Source organism: Scatophagus argus, chromosome 14, assembly GCF_020382885.2.
Source record: "Scatophagus argus isolate fScaArg1 chromosome 14, fScaArg1.pri, whole genome shotgun sequence".
Classification (NCBI taxonomy): Eukaryota; Metazoa; Chordata; class Actinopteri; family Scatophagidae; genus Scatophagus; species Scatophagus argus.
Genome location: NC_058506.1, coordinates 1,358,769 through 1,376,651, shown reverse-complemented (window position 1 = coordinate 1,376,651; position 17,883 = coordinate 1,358,769). Strand labels below are relative to the sequence as shown.

Below are 17,883 nucleotides of genomic sequence, written 5' to 3'. Positions count from 1 at the left end.
TCTGGTTATGGTCCATGACACACAGGTGATGAACTGACCTCCCGGCATCTGCTGTAGTGCTGGGAACAGTGTGATGTCAAGCCTCATTATATATATATAAAAAAACATAAGCAATAAAGGTTAAACCACTGATTCCCAACCCTTTTGTATTAATTACTGCCTATTGCCACATTTCAGAGGTCTATGAAGGATGAGCTGATATGTTTAGATTTGAAATGTAGTTGTAAAAAAGCTGTTTTCTTAATATGCTGGTTTGCCATCGTGTCTGTAACAGTGTGTTCACACATTTCTGCAGTGCAAGAACATAACCAAGTAGATCACTCAATTACTATACTGTAATTTTGTAGTACTTAAATATTTACAATTCATTCCACTTAATACTTGTACATTTCAAATTACATCATAATTCCCCTGCAGTGACCAGCAACCTTTCTGAAACTTATAAGGTTATGAACCTTATTGTGACCCCTTACTAAAACCAGATGTTGAGTTTTTAGCAGTTCCATCAAAAAAAGGCTAAACTTCTCACTCCTGTTTAAAGCTCAAAGGTAAAATAAAAAAACAAACAAAAAAACAAAAACCAGCTCCGCCTCAAGACCTACAACAGTAATATGCAGTTTATATTCAGAATAATGTTTACCATGTTTGTATTTCAGCCAGTGTAAAACATAATTACATATCATTCCTGGCAGCACCTTGGACAAGAACAGCATCTTTGGTACAAATGCTTGATCTCGAGTTATCTGCTTCAATGCACCAGCCCAAAAATGACCATACATTCAGGGAAAAAAGCAATCAAACTTTAAAAAAAAAAAAAAAGTTTTTCTTTTATTAACAGTTTAGAAACACAACGTTTTCATCTCCCATTCCCGCCTTGTTTTCTTCAGTTCCCCCCTTCAAACAGTCTAGAGTCCCTCTAACAGAAAAATGGAGCCATCTGAGCAAGCACCACAGGGCATGTTGAAGCAAAGAGGCAGCAGTGGCAACACTAACACACCACCTTTTCTACTATGTTTAGCAGCTTATGACACTTTGAAAACATGATTTTGGAGTTTGGCCATTTCCAACAAAACATGGTTGCAGAAAGAAAAACTCAGCTCATGAGTCATTTCAGTTGATCCTGCTGATCCCGGATCAGAAGAAGGATGTGAAGCAGATGCATGAAGACACAAGGTTAAATCATCCCTAATTGGCAGTTTACGGCACCTGAGCAGTCTGTCGCAAACAATGATGGACCCAAAAACTTTTTTTTTTTTTTTTTTTTTTTTTTTAACTCTCTCAGGACAGCTTATGGATATATTATTTTGATTGGAGCAAAACAAAAATTCTATCCGTGGAGAGTCCTCCCAAGGTTTCTGAACCACTTCTCACCCTCCACTGTGGCAATACCATTAAGTTGCAGGTGTTAGGACAAATAGTAACCTCACAACACAACATGGTTGAGAATACAGTGCAGAGGACAAAGCAGGAAATGACATATTCATGTAAGACAAAGCAGAGTAGAACGGCACTGATCCTTGTTCAGCATCCATATGGTCAAAGACTGACAACATGCCCCTCTGTATCAGCACTGAAAGCATTTTGTTTGCAGGCACAGATGCAGCCTCGGCCTTTATTTTTGTTGAACTGCTTCTTTTTGGTGTCCATTTCTTACAGAATCTATGAAAGTCAGAAGAGATGAGCAACACAGAAGAGGAGGGGGAGGGGGGGTTCAAGATGAGTGGTGTGTAATTGTTCTCCATTCAGCTTCCAGTAGTTCAATAAACAGGGACATAAAAACCCAAAAAAATGGAAAAAAAAGAAAACAAAACAAAACAAAAACCAATAAGAAGGAACATGAACATTTATACACTGTCAATAAATAGTGATTTTTGTTTTCCCAGTTCCAGCTGTTATAATTCATCCCCTATGTGGTTTTCAGGTTGGGCCTTCTCTGTTGGTCCTGGAAATGAGGGCAGGCATGAAAAAAAACAATTAATACTGTGCATATGTGAAGTTATGTCAATTCAGTTCAGAGCACAGAAAAGCAGAAGCTCAGGTTCACGTTTACTCATTTAATAAGACAGACAGAGAGACAGACAGAGGGAGACAGACAGAGAGAGAGAGAGACAGAGAGATAGAGAGAGAGACAGAAACTGAAAGCGAGTGAGAGAGAGAGACAGACAGAGAGAAAGAGAGAGAGAAAGTGAGAGAGAGAGAGAGAAAGTGAGAGAGCGAGAGAGAAAGTGAGAAAGAGAGAGAGAGAGAGAGACAGAAAGTGTGTGTGAGAGAGAGAGAGACAGAGAGAGAGAGAGACAGAAAGAGAGAGAGAGAGAGAGAGAGACTTTATGTTTTCATACCATATGGAGACTTACATAGACAGTAATTTCCTGGAGACTTACTCTATCCATAACTTGTCTAACCCTAACCTTTACCAGAGCTTTAACCTAAATCTAACCTTAAACCAAGTCTTCACCCTAAAATTCCACATTTACATCATGGGGACTTGCATTTTGTCCCCATAAGGTAGGCGAGACCCTTCACAGTTTTGTCTCCACAAAGTAAGTAAAGCACATCTCCACACACACACACACACACACACATCTGCTGCTTGTTTACCCACATCATGTCATGACTGATTGTGACTATGACAGATTCCTCTGTGGTCAATTCAAAATGCATTAAAATCATTCCAGAAATTTTGGAGATCAAATTATTTTCACATTTTGATGTAATGACTTGTAAAAATCCAAAACATGCTCCTTTGGATAAATAAAATAAGCTCTTTGAAGACTTATTACTTTGGAACAGGTGGAACAACAAGTACAGTAAGCCCAGTTTGATGACATTTTGGTTTTAGTCGTCAGGGCTCACTGTGATCAAATGTCACCTTCTACTATGACTGGAACTTACAATGATAATTTCATGTTTCTTATTTAAGAATTAAATTAATCAGCTTGCTCATGTGCCCACTGTCACAGTTGCCGATTTGAAAGACTTCTTCAGGTTCCCTTCAGACATAAGGCAGAGGTCTAAACCTTTTAAAGCTTACTGTAGCAGCTTGACTTCATTACAGATCATTCTCTGGGAGTGGTCACCCTGGATGGTGAATGAGCCTACAGGAGTACGCTTCCTCTCACTGACTCATACCTCAGCTGGACTAACCAAGTCACAGAATGACTGACTGGCTAACACAACCCATTCCAACAGTCTGGCAGTGTAATGTTCAGTGCATAATGTTACATTTGTGATGATCCTGTGTGAGCGAGGAGTAGTGTGTTCCAATTATTTTGTCCACCCTCTAAAGTTCTCCACCATCGTTAGGTATGGCAGACCGACCTGTAGTCGTTTCTTCTGTGGGCTGTGATTGGCTGTCTGAATCTGAGTGTACAGTGCTCTCCTCAGTGGGTGGGGCTTCTTCCGGCTGCACCTCCTCTGGGCTTTCTGTATGTGAATGAAAATATAACTGATAAGTTACTTTAGGCCTTATTACAGCTCTAATTCTTTTTCATAGTCACGGGGGGGAACAATAACAGTCCCGCGTGAGTTCTGCTCTTCGACCCACCACTCATTGTGTCTGCGCTCTCCTCTACGGGAGGAATGACTTTCTCCTCTGCCGTGTCGTTGGCCTTGCTGCTTTCATCGGAGCCGGTGCTGTTCTTGGCCTTGGTTTTAGCCTTCGGCTTGGCAAACTTGGCTTTGTTGAGCAAGTAGTTGACCTCTCGATCCAGCAGAGCCAGTTTGGACTCTATGTCTTTGGACAGTAGAATAGGCCGCTCCTTTGGAGAGCGTTTCTCCTGCTCTGCCACCGTCTCATTCTTCCACGTCTGGAGCAAATGGACACAATTTCAAACGTTGATGTCAGTTTACTCAATACAAGGAAAATGTTCTTTTGCGAGTGGCCCTTTAAGGAACAAACTGAATAAGGTGACAATCACTGACATTAGTCCTCAATAATATGAGGATAGCGTGAAACACGTGAAAAGGCCTCTACACACCCAGGGCGTTTTTTTCCAGACGACTTATTGGTTTGTAAATATATTCGAACAGCAAGCAAATATTTAGCGGCAAAAACATAACATTTTTCACTCCACCTGTGCTCTCTTCAAATCAGAGTACTTTGCCAAAACAACATGGGAGCTGCTGTTTGTATGAGACTTTGCAGCTGAGATGAACCTGGTGAATGTGTCCTCTCTGTACTTGTCCAACAGCTGCTCAGTACTGCAGCTGGAGATACTCCGTTTCAAAGGCTGCTGCCATTTTTCCACCAGTCCCTATACTGTTTAGTCTGCAGTAAAATATGTGCCGTTTCCTTCTCATAAATGTTGATGTGGGAATATACCATGTTGTAAATGTGCATATTGAAGCATATTCTCAGAAATTCACATTATTGCTGGTATTAATAGTTTTGAAGCAAATATTCACATTCAGATTTTCTTATCACTTATTACTCATTTCCCCTGTGCGCTTTCACCACCTACCGTTGTTTCATTGATCACTTTTTCCAACATATTCAGCTCGACTTCAGTGAAGATTTGGTCATCTTCTGGAATCAGTTTGGCACTCCTTTGAAAGAAAAATAACAATTAGTCAACACAAAACTACTGACCCAGCACGACCTGCTTCTTCAGTATCAATTTATTTATATAGCACCTTATACAATCAAAATTGTCTCTAGGTGCTTTACAGAAACCCAGAGCCTGAACCCCCGAGCAAGCAGACAGTGGCAAGGAAAAACTCCCTTTTAACAGGAAGAAACCTTGAGCAGGACCCGACTCACAAGGGAGAACTATCCTGCTGATAGTCGGCTGGGTGAAGGGGGGGAAGAAGAGGTAGACAGGACAGAGAGGGTGAAAGAGAGAGAGAGCGAAACATCCATGCAATAAACATCATAAATTACAAAGGACAAACATCCTTCACACCTTCCTTTGGACACTCACCTCAGGAAAAAGCTGGAGGTGTTGAGCATGCTGTCGAGGGAGGCCAGGCGGTCTGGCCACTTGCGTCGCTCCTCCACCCTGAAAAACATGTCCTTGCACAGGCTCTTCAGCTGAGACAACTTCTCTTTCAGCTGCTTGGTGGTGGCTGTGTAGCCATCTTCGTCCATCCACTCCGACACCTTGCTCAGCTTGGCAGAGATCTGCTCCTTCTCCTCCTCCGACACAACCAGCTGGTAATCCTCCTGGTACAGCTTGTCCTGAAAAAAAAAAAAGAATCTCAGAATTGTGTCTTTTAGGGAGGTACAGGTGATACACGGCCATATCACTGTATAATAATAATAATAATAACAATGCATCCTTTTTCTCTCTAGTAGCCTACTTTCTGATAAAACTGGTAAACAGAAGGGAAAAAAAGGTTCTGTTGCTCACCTGTGTCTCAAAAATGAAAGCTTCCAGACTGTTAAGTGTCTTTTCTCTTTCCTGTTTGGCCAGGTCTCTGTCAGTCAAATCCTGCAACCTGACAACACACAAAGTTATTTTATTTTATTTAACAACAGAACAGAGAACCAAATACCACAGGAGCTGAAAAGAAATGAAAATTGCCATTTTACTTCTTCTTTGAGGAAGTGAGCTCATCTGCGGTGGGGTCAAGGATGTCATTGATGACAAGTTCCACCGTGATGTCCTCAGAGATCTTGGTCTTCTTCTTAGCTTTTGCCTTCTTCTCTGAATCCTTCTCCGTCTCGGTGTTTCCAGATTTCTCTCCGTCCTTTTCCTCCTTCACCAGCAGAAACAAGATTCCTTTCAATATCAAGTCTCTGGTCTTTCTTGAATACAGATTTTTACCAAGTGTTGTGAAAAACGCTTCCACCGCTTCCCAGACAGACATTTGACATTAGCAACGACTTCACATGAACATTTTCCTCACAGAGAAACATGGATTACATGCAGCAGGTTTTACCGTGGCTCCATTTTTGCTGCCGGTGCCCTCCGTCTTTTCCTGATTTTTGTCTTCACTTGAAATTTTCTCAGATTCATCCTGCTTCTCCTTGGTGGGCTCGTCCTTATGGGGCTCTTCCTTACCGTTTTCATCCTTGCCATCCTTTACTGACTCTGGAGGCACTTCCTCCTCATCCTGGGCATGAACAATCAGATAACAATGTTAGCTATGATCTCATTTCAGTTCAGTTCAATTCAGTTTATTTATATAGCGTCAGTACACAACAAAAGCTATCTCATGACACTTCCCAATCAGAGCAGGTCTAGACCAAACCCTTAAATTAAATTAAGGCATGCGTGAGAAATGCTGCCTGACACTTGTGTGTTCACTTGTCTATCCACAGTGACTCCATACAGGCTGCACTGTACTTCCTTGATAAACATATCCCCAGTTAACTGAGCTGTGCCACGCGTAGTGCTGCAAGTACCTGGACAGGTTCAGTCACATTTGGAGTGGGTTCCGAAGATCCTCCTCCAAACAAGGTGGAAATTGTGTTACCCAGCTCTGAAAGACAACAAAACGTTGGCTCAGTCATTTCATAATGTAATAATGAGTCCTGTAAACTATAATACAGCTTCTATTTATATATGAATCACTAAAACGACAATTTGCATTTAAAGTCAAACGTTGAAAGCAATACTCCACTTCTTAAAGCCAAGCTCAAGGTCAGGAGAAAAGAAATAGTTCACAGATGATCATAGATTTTGGGTTGTGAGCTATGTTTGGAAAACCTACTGGTTAATGTTGATTCCTCTTCTTTCTCCTCTTCAACAGTTTCAAAGACAGACTCTACCTGTGGGTGAAAAGGACAACAATACAAAATGAACTTGACTGGTACAATTGAAAAGGTTTAAATTATTCAAGTAATTGGATTAGTAATTGAATCCAAGTGTGTGGTGAATGATACTGACACAGCCTGACTGCTTTATTGAGCAGCATACACATATTGTTTGCCAGGGTTTATTCACTTGTGCCATTGTGGGATATGCCAAAGATGAAAACAGTATGCATTGTATATGCATTGTGAATTTGGAAATTGTGCCGGTTATTATGTGATTAGGACCCCAATAATCCTGAGATGTTTGTTTTTTTTTCAGTTTTACTAATCTCCTTAGAGTCAAGTACATTATACTGAAGTGAAGTGTTTTTTGGCTTTGATTTCAGTAAGCCTCGCTGACCACCGCGGCAACCAAACACTGACAAAGTCTGTGTCTTTAGAACAAAAATGATCTGCAAATTACTGGTTTGACTGTGTAAATGTTCAATAAGAAAGCTGACTTAATAAAATGGTATATAATAAAAGTGTAACTGACCCGATCCAGTAGCAGCACTCCACTTTCATCCATGTTGAAATGGGCTTTGATGCCTTTTGACTCTGCGTCAGCGTGCTTTTGAAAGCTGCTTCCTACTCCAGACAGTTTGACTGTTGTCAGGTTCAGTGAGCCAAACACTCTGCAAAATACAACCAACAACGGAACAGGACTTATATTAAATACATTCCAATCTTGAGTGAACACAGTGATGGGTCCAAACAACAATTTAGAAGTGATCCAATTCGAACTTCTTTGAAAGCTGTCAAACTCAAGTCAGATTTCATAATAGAAGTTTTCTATTAACTTTGGTTTCTCCAAGCTGACCTTGTCTTCCTATCGGTCCAGAAATGTAACTGACACTGCTTAAGTGATTCAATTTCTACACAGAAAAACTTTTTCCAAGACCTCCAGGAAGGAAAAGATAAAGTTAAAGCAAGCAGCTATCCAACCTGATGTCATCCTGACTCAAGAAGCTGAGGTCGCCATAGTTGATGTCGAAAGCAAAGTCGGCATTGTAGCGGTTGAATGTAATGACCTTGCGCTGGGGGTAGGGTGCCATCCTCTGGAAGAGGATACGTTTGTTGTGTTTCAGGGTTTTGATCCCCTCTTCCTCTGTCTCTCGGGTGAATTCCACCTAAAACAATGGAAGAACGTGTGGCTAGTGTTAACATTGTATGCATCCAATATTTATGTTAACGGGTGACTTTGCAATGAACGCTGCATGGCGTTTCGATTTTAGCCCCGCAAAAGAGTACAAATAAGGGATAGTGAGTGAAAAAGAACACCACTGGCTTCACGTTCAAGGATTAATATAGTTCATCTATTTGCAAAGGTTTCCAATGATTTTCTTTAGTGATTATTTAAATTCAGGACCAGCAGCACATAGCAGTGAATGAGCCACACTGACCTGAATAGGGAAGACGGCTGCATCTCGGACCAGGAAAGGCTTGACCTTGAAGGCCTTGCTCAGGGCAGCAGCCTGGTACACAGCGCCCATAGCTGCTGCCTCATCTGCATTGATGTTCTTCCCCAGCTCCTCTCTGCGCAGACACACACACACTCACTGCAGGTGTCGTCCATCCAAAATGAAACCTTCTGAACTAAAACTCAAATTTCTATAATAACATCGCTGACAATATGGTACCAATGTTCATTGTTGAAATGGAAGTTATCCAAATAAGGGCGTTTGACACTTACTTCCCCACAGCTTTGAGAAGAACTTCCTGAACCTTGGGGACACGTGTGGAACCGCCGACTAAAATTACCTGCTCAATTTCATCCTGTTGGCAGAAATATAAGAACTCAGATTCACAGCGTAACATTTCATCAGTACACGCCTGAACGTGGCAAATGATGAACAGTTTTTGGTGTAATCAGTTTTGCTTCTGTGCCACTTTGTCAGAGTGGGTGTAACGTGAATTCATGCCAGTTTTTACCCCAAATGTCATCATTTTGTCATATTCTAGCATTTTCTGTTTTTTCATGAATATTTTTTAATTAAACACTTATCCTACAGGATAAGTAGGTAAAACGTAAATGAGTAAATATTTTATACTACCCCATCATCCCTCAAAATACAAAACAAAAACTACAAAACAAAATTTTGTATTAATTTGATAATGGGTATATTAGCACAATGGATTCTTACCGCAATTCAACATTTTAAATAGAATTCATAATTTCACATGCACTTAAAAACGTGTTTCTCTGATAGCTCGTTCACTGTGATGTTTGAGCTTCACTGTGTAGAATCGTGGATGTGCAGTATCTCTGTCCTCATCTCAGTTTAAACACCAGTGGAAATGGAAAATTGTTTATATAATAATAATAATTTCATTAGTGGATAAAAATCATTCTGCTTTTGTTAACTTAGAATGAGACTTTTATGGTACAAAGGCTGTAGATGCTCTTTATGGCGGCTCCCACGTTTCTGCAGTAGTTTAGAAAGGCCAAACTAAAAGCTGGCTCTAGACAGCTACCAGGCTTGTAAGGAGAGGATGAGGCAAGGGGTGTTCAGCTGCTTACAATCTGCAACTTCACCACTAGGTGCCACTAAATCCATATTGGATCCTAAAACACCTGGACATACCAGCTGGTATTGGGAATCACGTCTAGATTTTTGTCTAGATTGTGGTCTAATATATAACTTAAACAAGTGTAATGTAAAAATATGAAACCCACAGTGCACATACACTGACAATATACTGTTCATCTACATTCATTCTGGCTTTTGTGCATCCTGCACCTGCAGAGACCAACAGCCATATCATCTTACATGGATCATTAAAGTTGCATATTCTCCTGTCACGCAGAATAAACCAAGCTGCATATGATAAGACTTGTCATGCAGTAAGAATACTGACCAGGTTCATTTCTGCAGTAGCGAGGGCATCCTGCACTGGGCGAGGCACTCTTTCGAAAAGATCAGCACACAGCTCTTCAAACTCAGCCCTGGTCACCTTCGCTTTAAAGTCAATGTCATCCATCAAACCTTCCACCTGAAAAAGAAAAAAGAAAAAACAAGAAAACATTTCACTGCAATAATACTGGATCCAAAATTATCTGGGGAGGAGTCTGTATCACTGGTGTGATGCCTCATAGAAATACCAAGAAACTGAATAATCTCAGAAAAATGAACAATGAATTTAGAACCTTAAGCTTAACAGAACAGCAAGTCATTGCTTTTAGATCTGACATACACTACTGTAAGGCACACAACCAGCAAGATGGACCGAAGTTAGTGGGTACATGTCCCTGGACCCACCTGAGCCATGAAGTCCACATTGGCACTAAGCACTGTCTTGAGCCTCTGAGCCTCTTTGAGGAGCTTGGCCATGGCCCGGTGGTTCTCCCTCACATCTTTCTTGCTCTTTTTCTGCTCGTTGAAAAGTTTGGCCAGGTGGTCCCGGAGCCGCAGGTCCATCTCAAAGCCCCCCAGCCCACGGTCAAACCTACAGCCACAGCAAGAGAGGGACACCACAGTTTGAGGACTGAATTTGAATTTCAGAACATGGTTTGGGGGGTTAAAATCAATTCAAAGCAGAAAACATTTAGAATCTTTTATATTCAAAGATACTTCTTCCTCTTATCAATAAAACCTGATCCTGATAACAATAATAATAATAATGATATATAATTACTACACACAGTTACTTATAAGTGTTTCATCTGGAGAAGATGCGAGGTATTGGTTTTACCTCAGCAAGTGGCATGTACTAAACCATTCCTGAGAATTACATCAGAAAACATGCACCAATGATTGGTCCTAGGGTCTGCATGACTAAGAGAGATCAATAGCTTAGCCAGCAATTTTCTCCAGGGTACATCACACTGGCTAACCATAGCTAACGTGCTCCAGGGCATTTCAATTCAGAGGATCAGATGAAAATTTCATCAACTTGCCTATTGATAGTCAAGATATTCAAGAAATGAAGTCATTGCTCTACAGGATCCTGAGAGGGACAAAAGTGGTGAGTTATCCAGCCTACCAGAGGGCTGCTGCTGACTAACTAAAGTCAGCAAACTACCTGCTTCAGCTGAAGATTGACATCTCAACATGTTGTGTATGTGCGGTCTGTTCTCTATGTACATCTTCCTGTTTTCTGAGTTTCAGACAGGATGAAGTAGGCCGAGGCAGCACAAAGGAAATCTACCAAAACGCCCTGGAGACTTATTTGATGCATGGCTCCCAGTCTTAATACAGGTGCAACTCAGACTAAAATCTCAAAACTTAAGATATAATGCTCCTAAATGAGGAAAAAAGTGTCACCAAAAGCCGGAATGAAACGGCTGTAAGTCACTTGCTTGTTAGCTGGTTCAGCAGGCAGCATGTGTAGCATTTTTAAAGAAGCAAGTTACTGTCAATACCATGCTGTGTTTATTTATAATAGCCAATACGTGGTTGATTAAAGGACCAGTGGGCAGGAATTTCCCTGTATTCGATTTGTGCTTGTAAGTCGTAACTCTGAATTCGGAGTGACATCACATCCAACAAAAACCCGGTTGGATGTGTTCCATTGGCCACAATACAAGATAGCTCCTTTGTAACGTTATTCAGCCATTGTTGTTACAGCAACATCGACCGGTTAAGCATTACGCAGTATTTCACGCCTAACAAGACCATAGCTATATGCAGCACTAAGATATTGTGCATATGGCTTACACAAGCACTAAAAACATGTAAAAACCACAGCTTTTATTTATAGTCAAGGCTCTGGACAGCCATCTTGGTTTGCAGACTCTGGGTCCTCTGAAGTCGACCGAGTTGATGAGTTGGAATTCCGACTTTGGGCAGCGTTCGATTTGTCACTTCCGGCTTCGGAAGTCGGAAAACGACTTACAAGTACTGATTGAATACAGCATTAGTGGCATCTTTAGTGGTGAGACTGCAGATAAGAGGGTTAGGGTTACCCCTCCTCTCACCCTTCACTTTATGCAGTAAAACCTATGATGAGCACTAAAAAATGTAAAAGATCCTCTCTAGAGTCTGTACTTGGTTTGCTCATTCTTGCCTAATGCAGAAACATGGCGGTGCACCATGGTGGATCTCAAAGAAAAGGAACTGCTCCCGATGTAGTAAGGATGTCAGTTCCAGTTAATTTTGCTTGTGACAAGAGAAAATGCAATCTGAAATACATGAGTATTTTAGTCTGGGAGGTTCTGGAAGTCAGCTTCTCTGCAAAGTTGTCCGACCCAACGGAGAAGCTCTGAGTGAGGAGTGCAGTCTTGCTGAGCTGATAAAGTGACAGGTAGTTGTGATGTAACTGGTGAGAACTGTCAAGCAGTTGGTGATCAGAACTACAGTGTCTGCCCTGGCTAGTTTGGCCTTTATCTCATCCGTCTGGTGTTTTTCAAAGCGTTTAGTCAAAGCAACTCTTGGAAAAAGGTACCAACAAGGCACGGCTAAGGAATAAGGAGCAGCTAACTACTACACTGTAAAAATTCAATTTAGGAACATTTGTGGTATATGGTATACACTATAGTATATGTAGTAATATAAAAGTATTTTGACATAAAACATAGTAAAATGTCCCATAAATTCTGAAAATAAAAAAAAGAATGAAATAAGATTTCATAATAATTACTTGCATTTTATTAATGATGCTCTTGTTTTATTCACTAATTTATTCATATGGTTTGTTTTCATTTCATTATATTTATTTAAATCTGAACACTTTGGGACACAAGACAAAATAACTTTTAAGATATATCACCTCCATGTGCACACTTACATCCTGCCACATTGTTATCTACACATCACATATTTCAAAACCTCTTTGAGACATGGCTGACAGTGAGAGGCTAGTCCCTCAGTACCAATAGATAGAAGCATTCTCAGTGGCAACACCACTTCACGGATCACTGGACTCACCCAACACCTCTGATCTGTAACTGGGGCTGGGTGCCAGACTCCTTGGTTTTGACTGTTTGGTACGAGACGATGGTGGCCGTTGTGCTGCCCGATCCCATGTCATAAAACATAACATTCTGAAAGAACAAGATCACACTTTGAGGAATTTGTAGTCAATCAGTTGAGATTGTTCCTGTACAGGTACAGATACATTAAAGGCATAATATGCTGAATATGTCGGTTGCTGTCTGTAAAGGCACAATTCAAAGTTGGCCACTCCTTCACGGTTTAGCAGTTGAAAGGGGGGGGGGGGCAGTGCCGCTTGACTGAGCTACACCGTGAATCCGTGAATGAAGAAAGAAAGCTGCAGTTAGCACAGCAAATAAAGCCCAGTCATAATCATCATTTTTTGGATTGTTTCACAGCGGTTGCATTCTAAGACACAAGTAAGCATACCCACACCTCAGCAGGACCCTCTGCTTTTTATGTGAATACAGCTGAAGCAGGCTTCGTCCAGTCACAGTGCTGCACAACGGCTGACCCCCCCCAAACACAGCAAAGTAGCAGTAAATACAGAAATGCAGGCAGAGACCAGGGTCCCTGCAAATGCACATTTCTAGAGGGTCAAAAGTGATGACTGATTACACTTGGTTACTATTTTTGTTTGACCTTATAAATTGTTTTTCAAATAAACCGCTGCATATTATGCCTTTAATCATTATCTATAAATCATCAATATATGTTAAATGTATAGCTGCTTTCAACAGACTAAACAATATCAAGCAGAAGATTCTTATCAGTTACTCCTCAAGCAAATGGTCAATAATAAAGCTGTCAATATTGTTGTTACTGTCAACAAATCCAGTATAGTATATATAACCAGACTAATTATTTAAGTTGTGTAGTTGGGAGTAATGCTGGATGTTCACCTTAGCTGTGTTGTCGATATCTTTCCTCCTGAAAACGCCATAGTTCAAGGCCACAGCAGTGTTGTCATTAATGAGCTGAAGAACCTTTAGACCTGCCATCTGTGCAGCCTGTAGGACCGCCCTGCGCTCCGCCTGGTTGAAGAACGCTGGGACAGTGATCACTACGTCTTTGATTGGTTGTTCTGTGGGTTTAAGAGATGAGGGAAAAAAAAATTATATACTTTACATATTCGCACATACAACAAACATACAATCATGCCTATTCCTCAAGAAGACCAACCTGCAAAGTCCTGAGCCAGGCCACATGAATAATTAAGCACCATCGCGAGAAGCTCCTCGGCTGTGTATTGCATTTCTCTGGTAGGGGAAAAAAAAAACCACAATAACAGGTTGGATGCAACTGTCTACAATAGTGCTCTGTTTCTTTCTATAGTTTATTGATACTGGTTTTTCAGGTGGTGATACTGATATTTCCAGGACAGCATGCTTCTGTAAGATAGCTGCATTACCTCATCATTGGTCATGTTTTAAGAAAGATCTGTGATGATCAGCAATTAAAAAAAAGAAAAAAAAAACCTGTTTTCTGGAGCAAAAGTGTACAGTGAGCTAGCACAACCTGATACAGGATATTACCGCATACACAACTGTACTATGTAGAAACTAGGAGTGCAATGTTTTGCAAATTTTTGCAGATTTCGATTTTCTTTCTAAGAACTATAACTGACAGCACATTCAACCATAAATCAACTTTTCTTCAATGCAAAATTTTACTTTTAGAATTTTAGAGATTTTATGAAACAATTCAAACAATTTCCTCTCAAAATAAACTGAGCTGCAATTGGAAGGGGGGGCACAAATAACAATTAACTGAAAATGAGCTGACAATCTAACTTTATCCAACACATTTCACTTCACCAAAGAAAAGCAGGTCCAACAGATTTATATGACAAAACAAATGCCAGCTACTTATATTTTACAGCACGTATGTATATTCACCAACGCTATGGTAATTTATCAGATTTCTAATGCCTCCATTTTCAACCATGGAGAGCGGCTGATCATCCAGGGTCATGAACTCCATCATTTTCCTTGTAGGAGCAGGTGACAAAGAAACTCACACTGAGTTTTTAGAACTAAAAATAAAGAAACTCACTCTGAGCTTTTAAAGTAAACTGTGCCTCTGACTGGGTGATCCTGCAGCTGGTGTTCAGGGAAATGCCTCTGATAGAGCGCCACCTGGAGATTGTTGTGCTTTTTGCCCAGGAGGCTTTGGAGGTGTCTATAAACAGTTTTGGGGTTCTTCACAGACTGAAAAGTAGACATTATCTGACCATTAATAGCATACAAAGGAAAGATCAATACTATTTTAGACCATTTTAATGAAATATTCAATGTTCAAACAATATTTATCAGATTAAGATGACATTCTATCCAACTCAATGTTGGACAAGAAGTCATACCACTCCTAGTGCGCTGTCCCCAAAAAGTCTTTCATTTTCCTTGAGACATACAGCCGTAGGCGTTTTCCTCCTTGATTCCCTGAAGAAAGAGACAACAGACATGGTGTCCAGCTCTGAAATGTAATCATCTGTGCCAGGTGTCAGCCTCGAGGGGCTCATCAATTGTGTGTGTGTGTCCACCCACAGCTAATCTTGCATACTACAGGTCCCATCCACCAAAAATTTTTGTGCACATTTATGACTGCATGCTCAAGGACCCCTCGAGTATACGGTTTTTATTGATTATTATTTTGTTGACTTCTCACTTGTCTCAAATGGCCAGTAGGGGCTGCAACTGATCAACATCTGCTTCACTTTAGAAGCTTATTTCCATTATGGATAAAGATGGATGGATAAAGATTAAACTGCAGCAAAACATTATTCTGTTCATCGTTTAGCTTTTCTATGTTTTCATAACCGTGCCTATCAGATGAACTTGACCTCCGCCCGCACAACTTTTTCTCAGAAAGGATGCTGGGGCTTTATTTGTTTGAGAGCACTAAGTCAATGAAATCATTCATACTCACTTGTTGAGAACAATCTCCATGGGCACACCAGGTTTCACTATTGCCATTTTCATCCACTCACTGCCCAGGTCAACTGACATGACAGCTACAGACACTGCAAACACAAAGACATGTGTTACATAAAGCTCATAAGACAGACAGGTAACATCAGAGATCCTGAGGTGCAGTACAGTTCCATTACTGATCTAGCTTATCCATTTCTAAACACTGATCAATAATAACTGTACACATTCATTCATTCACATTCAGCCACCATCTTCACCAGATAAATCTCTTTTGGTTGACAGCACTGCTCAGTGCCACAACCAGGGTTTAATACTAAATATATATTATATGTGCGTGTGTGTGTATATGGATCATGGATCATATTACCTGTGTGAGAAGGCAACATTGCCAGAACAAGGCAGAAGAAAGCAACCGGCACCAGGTTCCTGCCCCCCATGATGAGCTGTAAAGATGAACAGATCAAACATTTATTTGAAAACAATATAATCATCTGAATGGATTTTCACAAGTCCTCACTCGTCCTAACTGTATACACATTTTCCCAATCTACAAAGCCTCAGCCTTGAATTTTCCATTAGAAAAACCTTCACGCACACCACCATCAATACCAAACACCTTCTAACTCCTGCTCATCTTCGCCCATCCAACAGAACAGCAGAGATGTCTTGCTTGTACTTTCATTCATTTCATGGGAGCAGGTGCATCACCATGAGGAACAAGATGATCTCCCAATTAGATAGCCAAATCTGCTCTTTTCACTCCTACATCCAAACTCAATTTCCTCGTGTGACTTCAAGCACAAACAGGACATTTACATCATACACTGTATTTTCATAAATGTCCAGTCACATTTCCTCATGATTCTTTGGTGGGGCTGTACTTAACCTAAAGCAACCTAAAGGCCACCAACCTAAATCAAGGTGCCACTGCCAGGTAATTGGCCTTTACACAAGGATATGCAAATGATCTAATGCACCTGATCCCACCCACCTATGCGAAGACAGATTCAAACACGTGGCATTAATGCTATTGTCATTAATACCGTTAAATGTGTGCTGAAGCTTTAATGTCTGCTAGAAAAAAAAATGTTCAGCACTCAGATAATTATGTTTCATTTTCAACGAGGCGACTGCATACGTAGCCAGGGCTTAAAATTCAGATTGAGCACATGCAAATTTAGAACGTTGTTTGTGTTTAAGGGAGAGAACAACAGGCAATCTGCATAGAAACTTCTAGCCCCCGGTGAGGCAGTGACGCATAACGTTAAGCGCAAAATGGATGCACAACTCAAACCCTCTTCATTAAGAACGCTTTAGTTTTTTAGCTTCTGAAAATCACTTGAATGACCCGGCTAGTCAAAGGATAAGTTACTTATGTGTATTAGCTATATGGCTAAGTTAGACACAGACAATTATTGTTTGGCGTCTCACCATTAATCGTTCAAATCCAACACAACCGGACCATCTTTGAACCATGCAAATTAAAACGGCAGCACTTTTAAAACTAGACAGAAAAAAAATTCTAACATAAGTTGAGAGCTACTGTTAGCTAGCTCTCAGTCTGACAGCCATCAATATAAAAGCCCTGTGCTGTAGCATGAACTTACCTCAGCCCGCACAAATGAAACTGTGAATGGGCTACCAAAGGAACGTGCTTTTCCGGACAGGCTCAATGATCACTATTACCGGGTTTGCCTTAATTCAGAGCCTCTTTGTTGTCACACTTGGTAGTTTTCAGTTCCCCTTATCACCGGTTTGCTCTCAGCAGTCGGGCCCGGAACGCGGCGTCACCTCATTGGATCCACTGAAGGTGCTGCTGAGATAGAAACTAATGTGAAGATAACTATAACCAAACATACCATTTCCGGTTAGCATTTAAAAACAAAACATATCGCCCGACAGGCAGGCATTGCGGCAAACTGTAAGTTATTTTTGACTGCACACCTAATTAAAAACAAAGAACAGATATGAATCTTGCTCTTAGTCAGTATGGAAAGTACTAAGCATTTAAAAATTCTTGCGAATGTCATTTGCAAGTTGAAGTTTTATTACCCTTTTTGCGGACCTACAAATAAACACTAGTCAGGCAGACAGTGCTGTAAGAGCCTACTTTCTTTGAAGGAAACTTGATGTCATTTCAAAATGACAGTAAAACTGTTTATAATGTGCTGGGCTGCTTGATGTCTTACATTGGCAATGTAAGTGCTCTTGTTTTGAAGGGAAGGGTCCCTTGTTTCTGGTATTTAACTCTAGCTGTCTTGACGCCTGCTGCAACAACTAGCATTTACCCTGAAGTCCAGAGCCATCCCACCTCGCTCCACGCACTGTCACGGTATTGGTC

General features: G+C 40.8%; 1 protein-coding gene across 1 annotated transcript; it reads right to left on the bottom strand.

The window, feature by feature from the left end:
* Positions 1-805: 805 nt before the first annotated feature.
* On the bottom strand, positions 806-17,362 carry hyou1 (hypoxia up-regulated 1). The gene is made up of 24 exons (XM_046410732.1): positions 17,150-17,362; positions 15,910-15,985; positions 15,538-15,631; positions 14,972-15,050; positions 14,665-14,819; positions 13,792-13,868; positions 13,512-13,693; positions 12,604-12,719; positions 9,997-10,183; positions 9,596-9,730; positions 8,430-8,512; positions 8,140-8,272; positions 7,682-7,866; positions 7,233-7,371; positions 6,655-6,712; positions 6,347-6,423; positions 5,881-6,054; positions 5,531-5,697; positions 5,349-5,436; positions 4,920-5,176; positions 4,461-4,545; positions 3,545-3,806; positions 3,319-3,423; positions 806-1,942 (listed from the first exon to the last, which is right to left on the bottom strand). Exons 2-24 carry the CDS (start codon positions 15,977-15,979, stop codon positions 1,893-1,895), a joined length of 2,958 nt encoding a protein of 985 aa, XP_046266688.1. The 5' UTR covers positions 15,980-15,985; positions 17,150-17,362; the 3' UTR covers positions 806-1,892.
* Positions 17,363-17,883: the final 521 nt, after the last annotated feature.

Excerpts from the sequence above, each read along its gene's own strand:
- hyou1 (XM_046410732.1), bottom strand. The coding sequence starts at position 15,979 with ATGGGGGGCAGGAACCTGGTGCCGGTTGCTTTCTTCTGCCTTGTTCTG. Across the intron at positions 13,694-13,791 it reads CCTGGCTCAGGACTTTGCAG|AACAACCAATCAAAGACGTA; the intron begins GTTGGTCTTCTT and ends TTAAACCCACAG. Across the intron at positions 3,807-4,460 it reads AAGTGATCAATGAAACAACG|ACGTGGAAGAATGAGACGGT; the intron begins GTAGGTGGTGAA and ends CATTTGCTCCAG.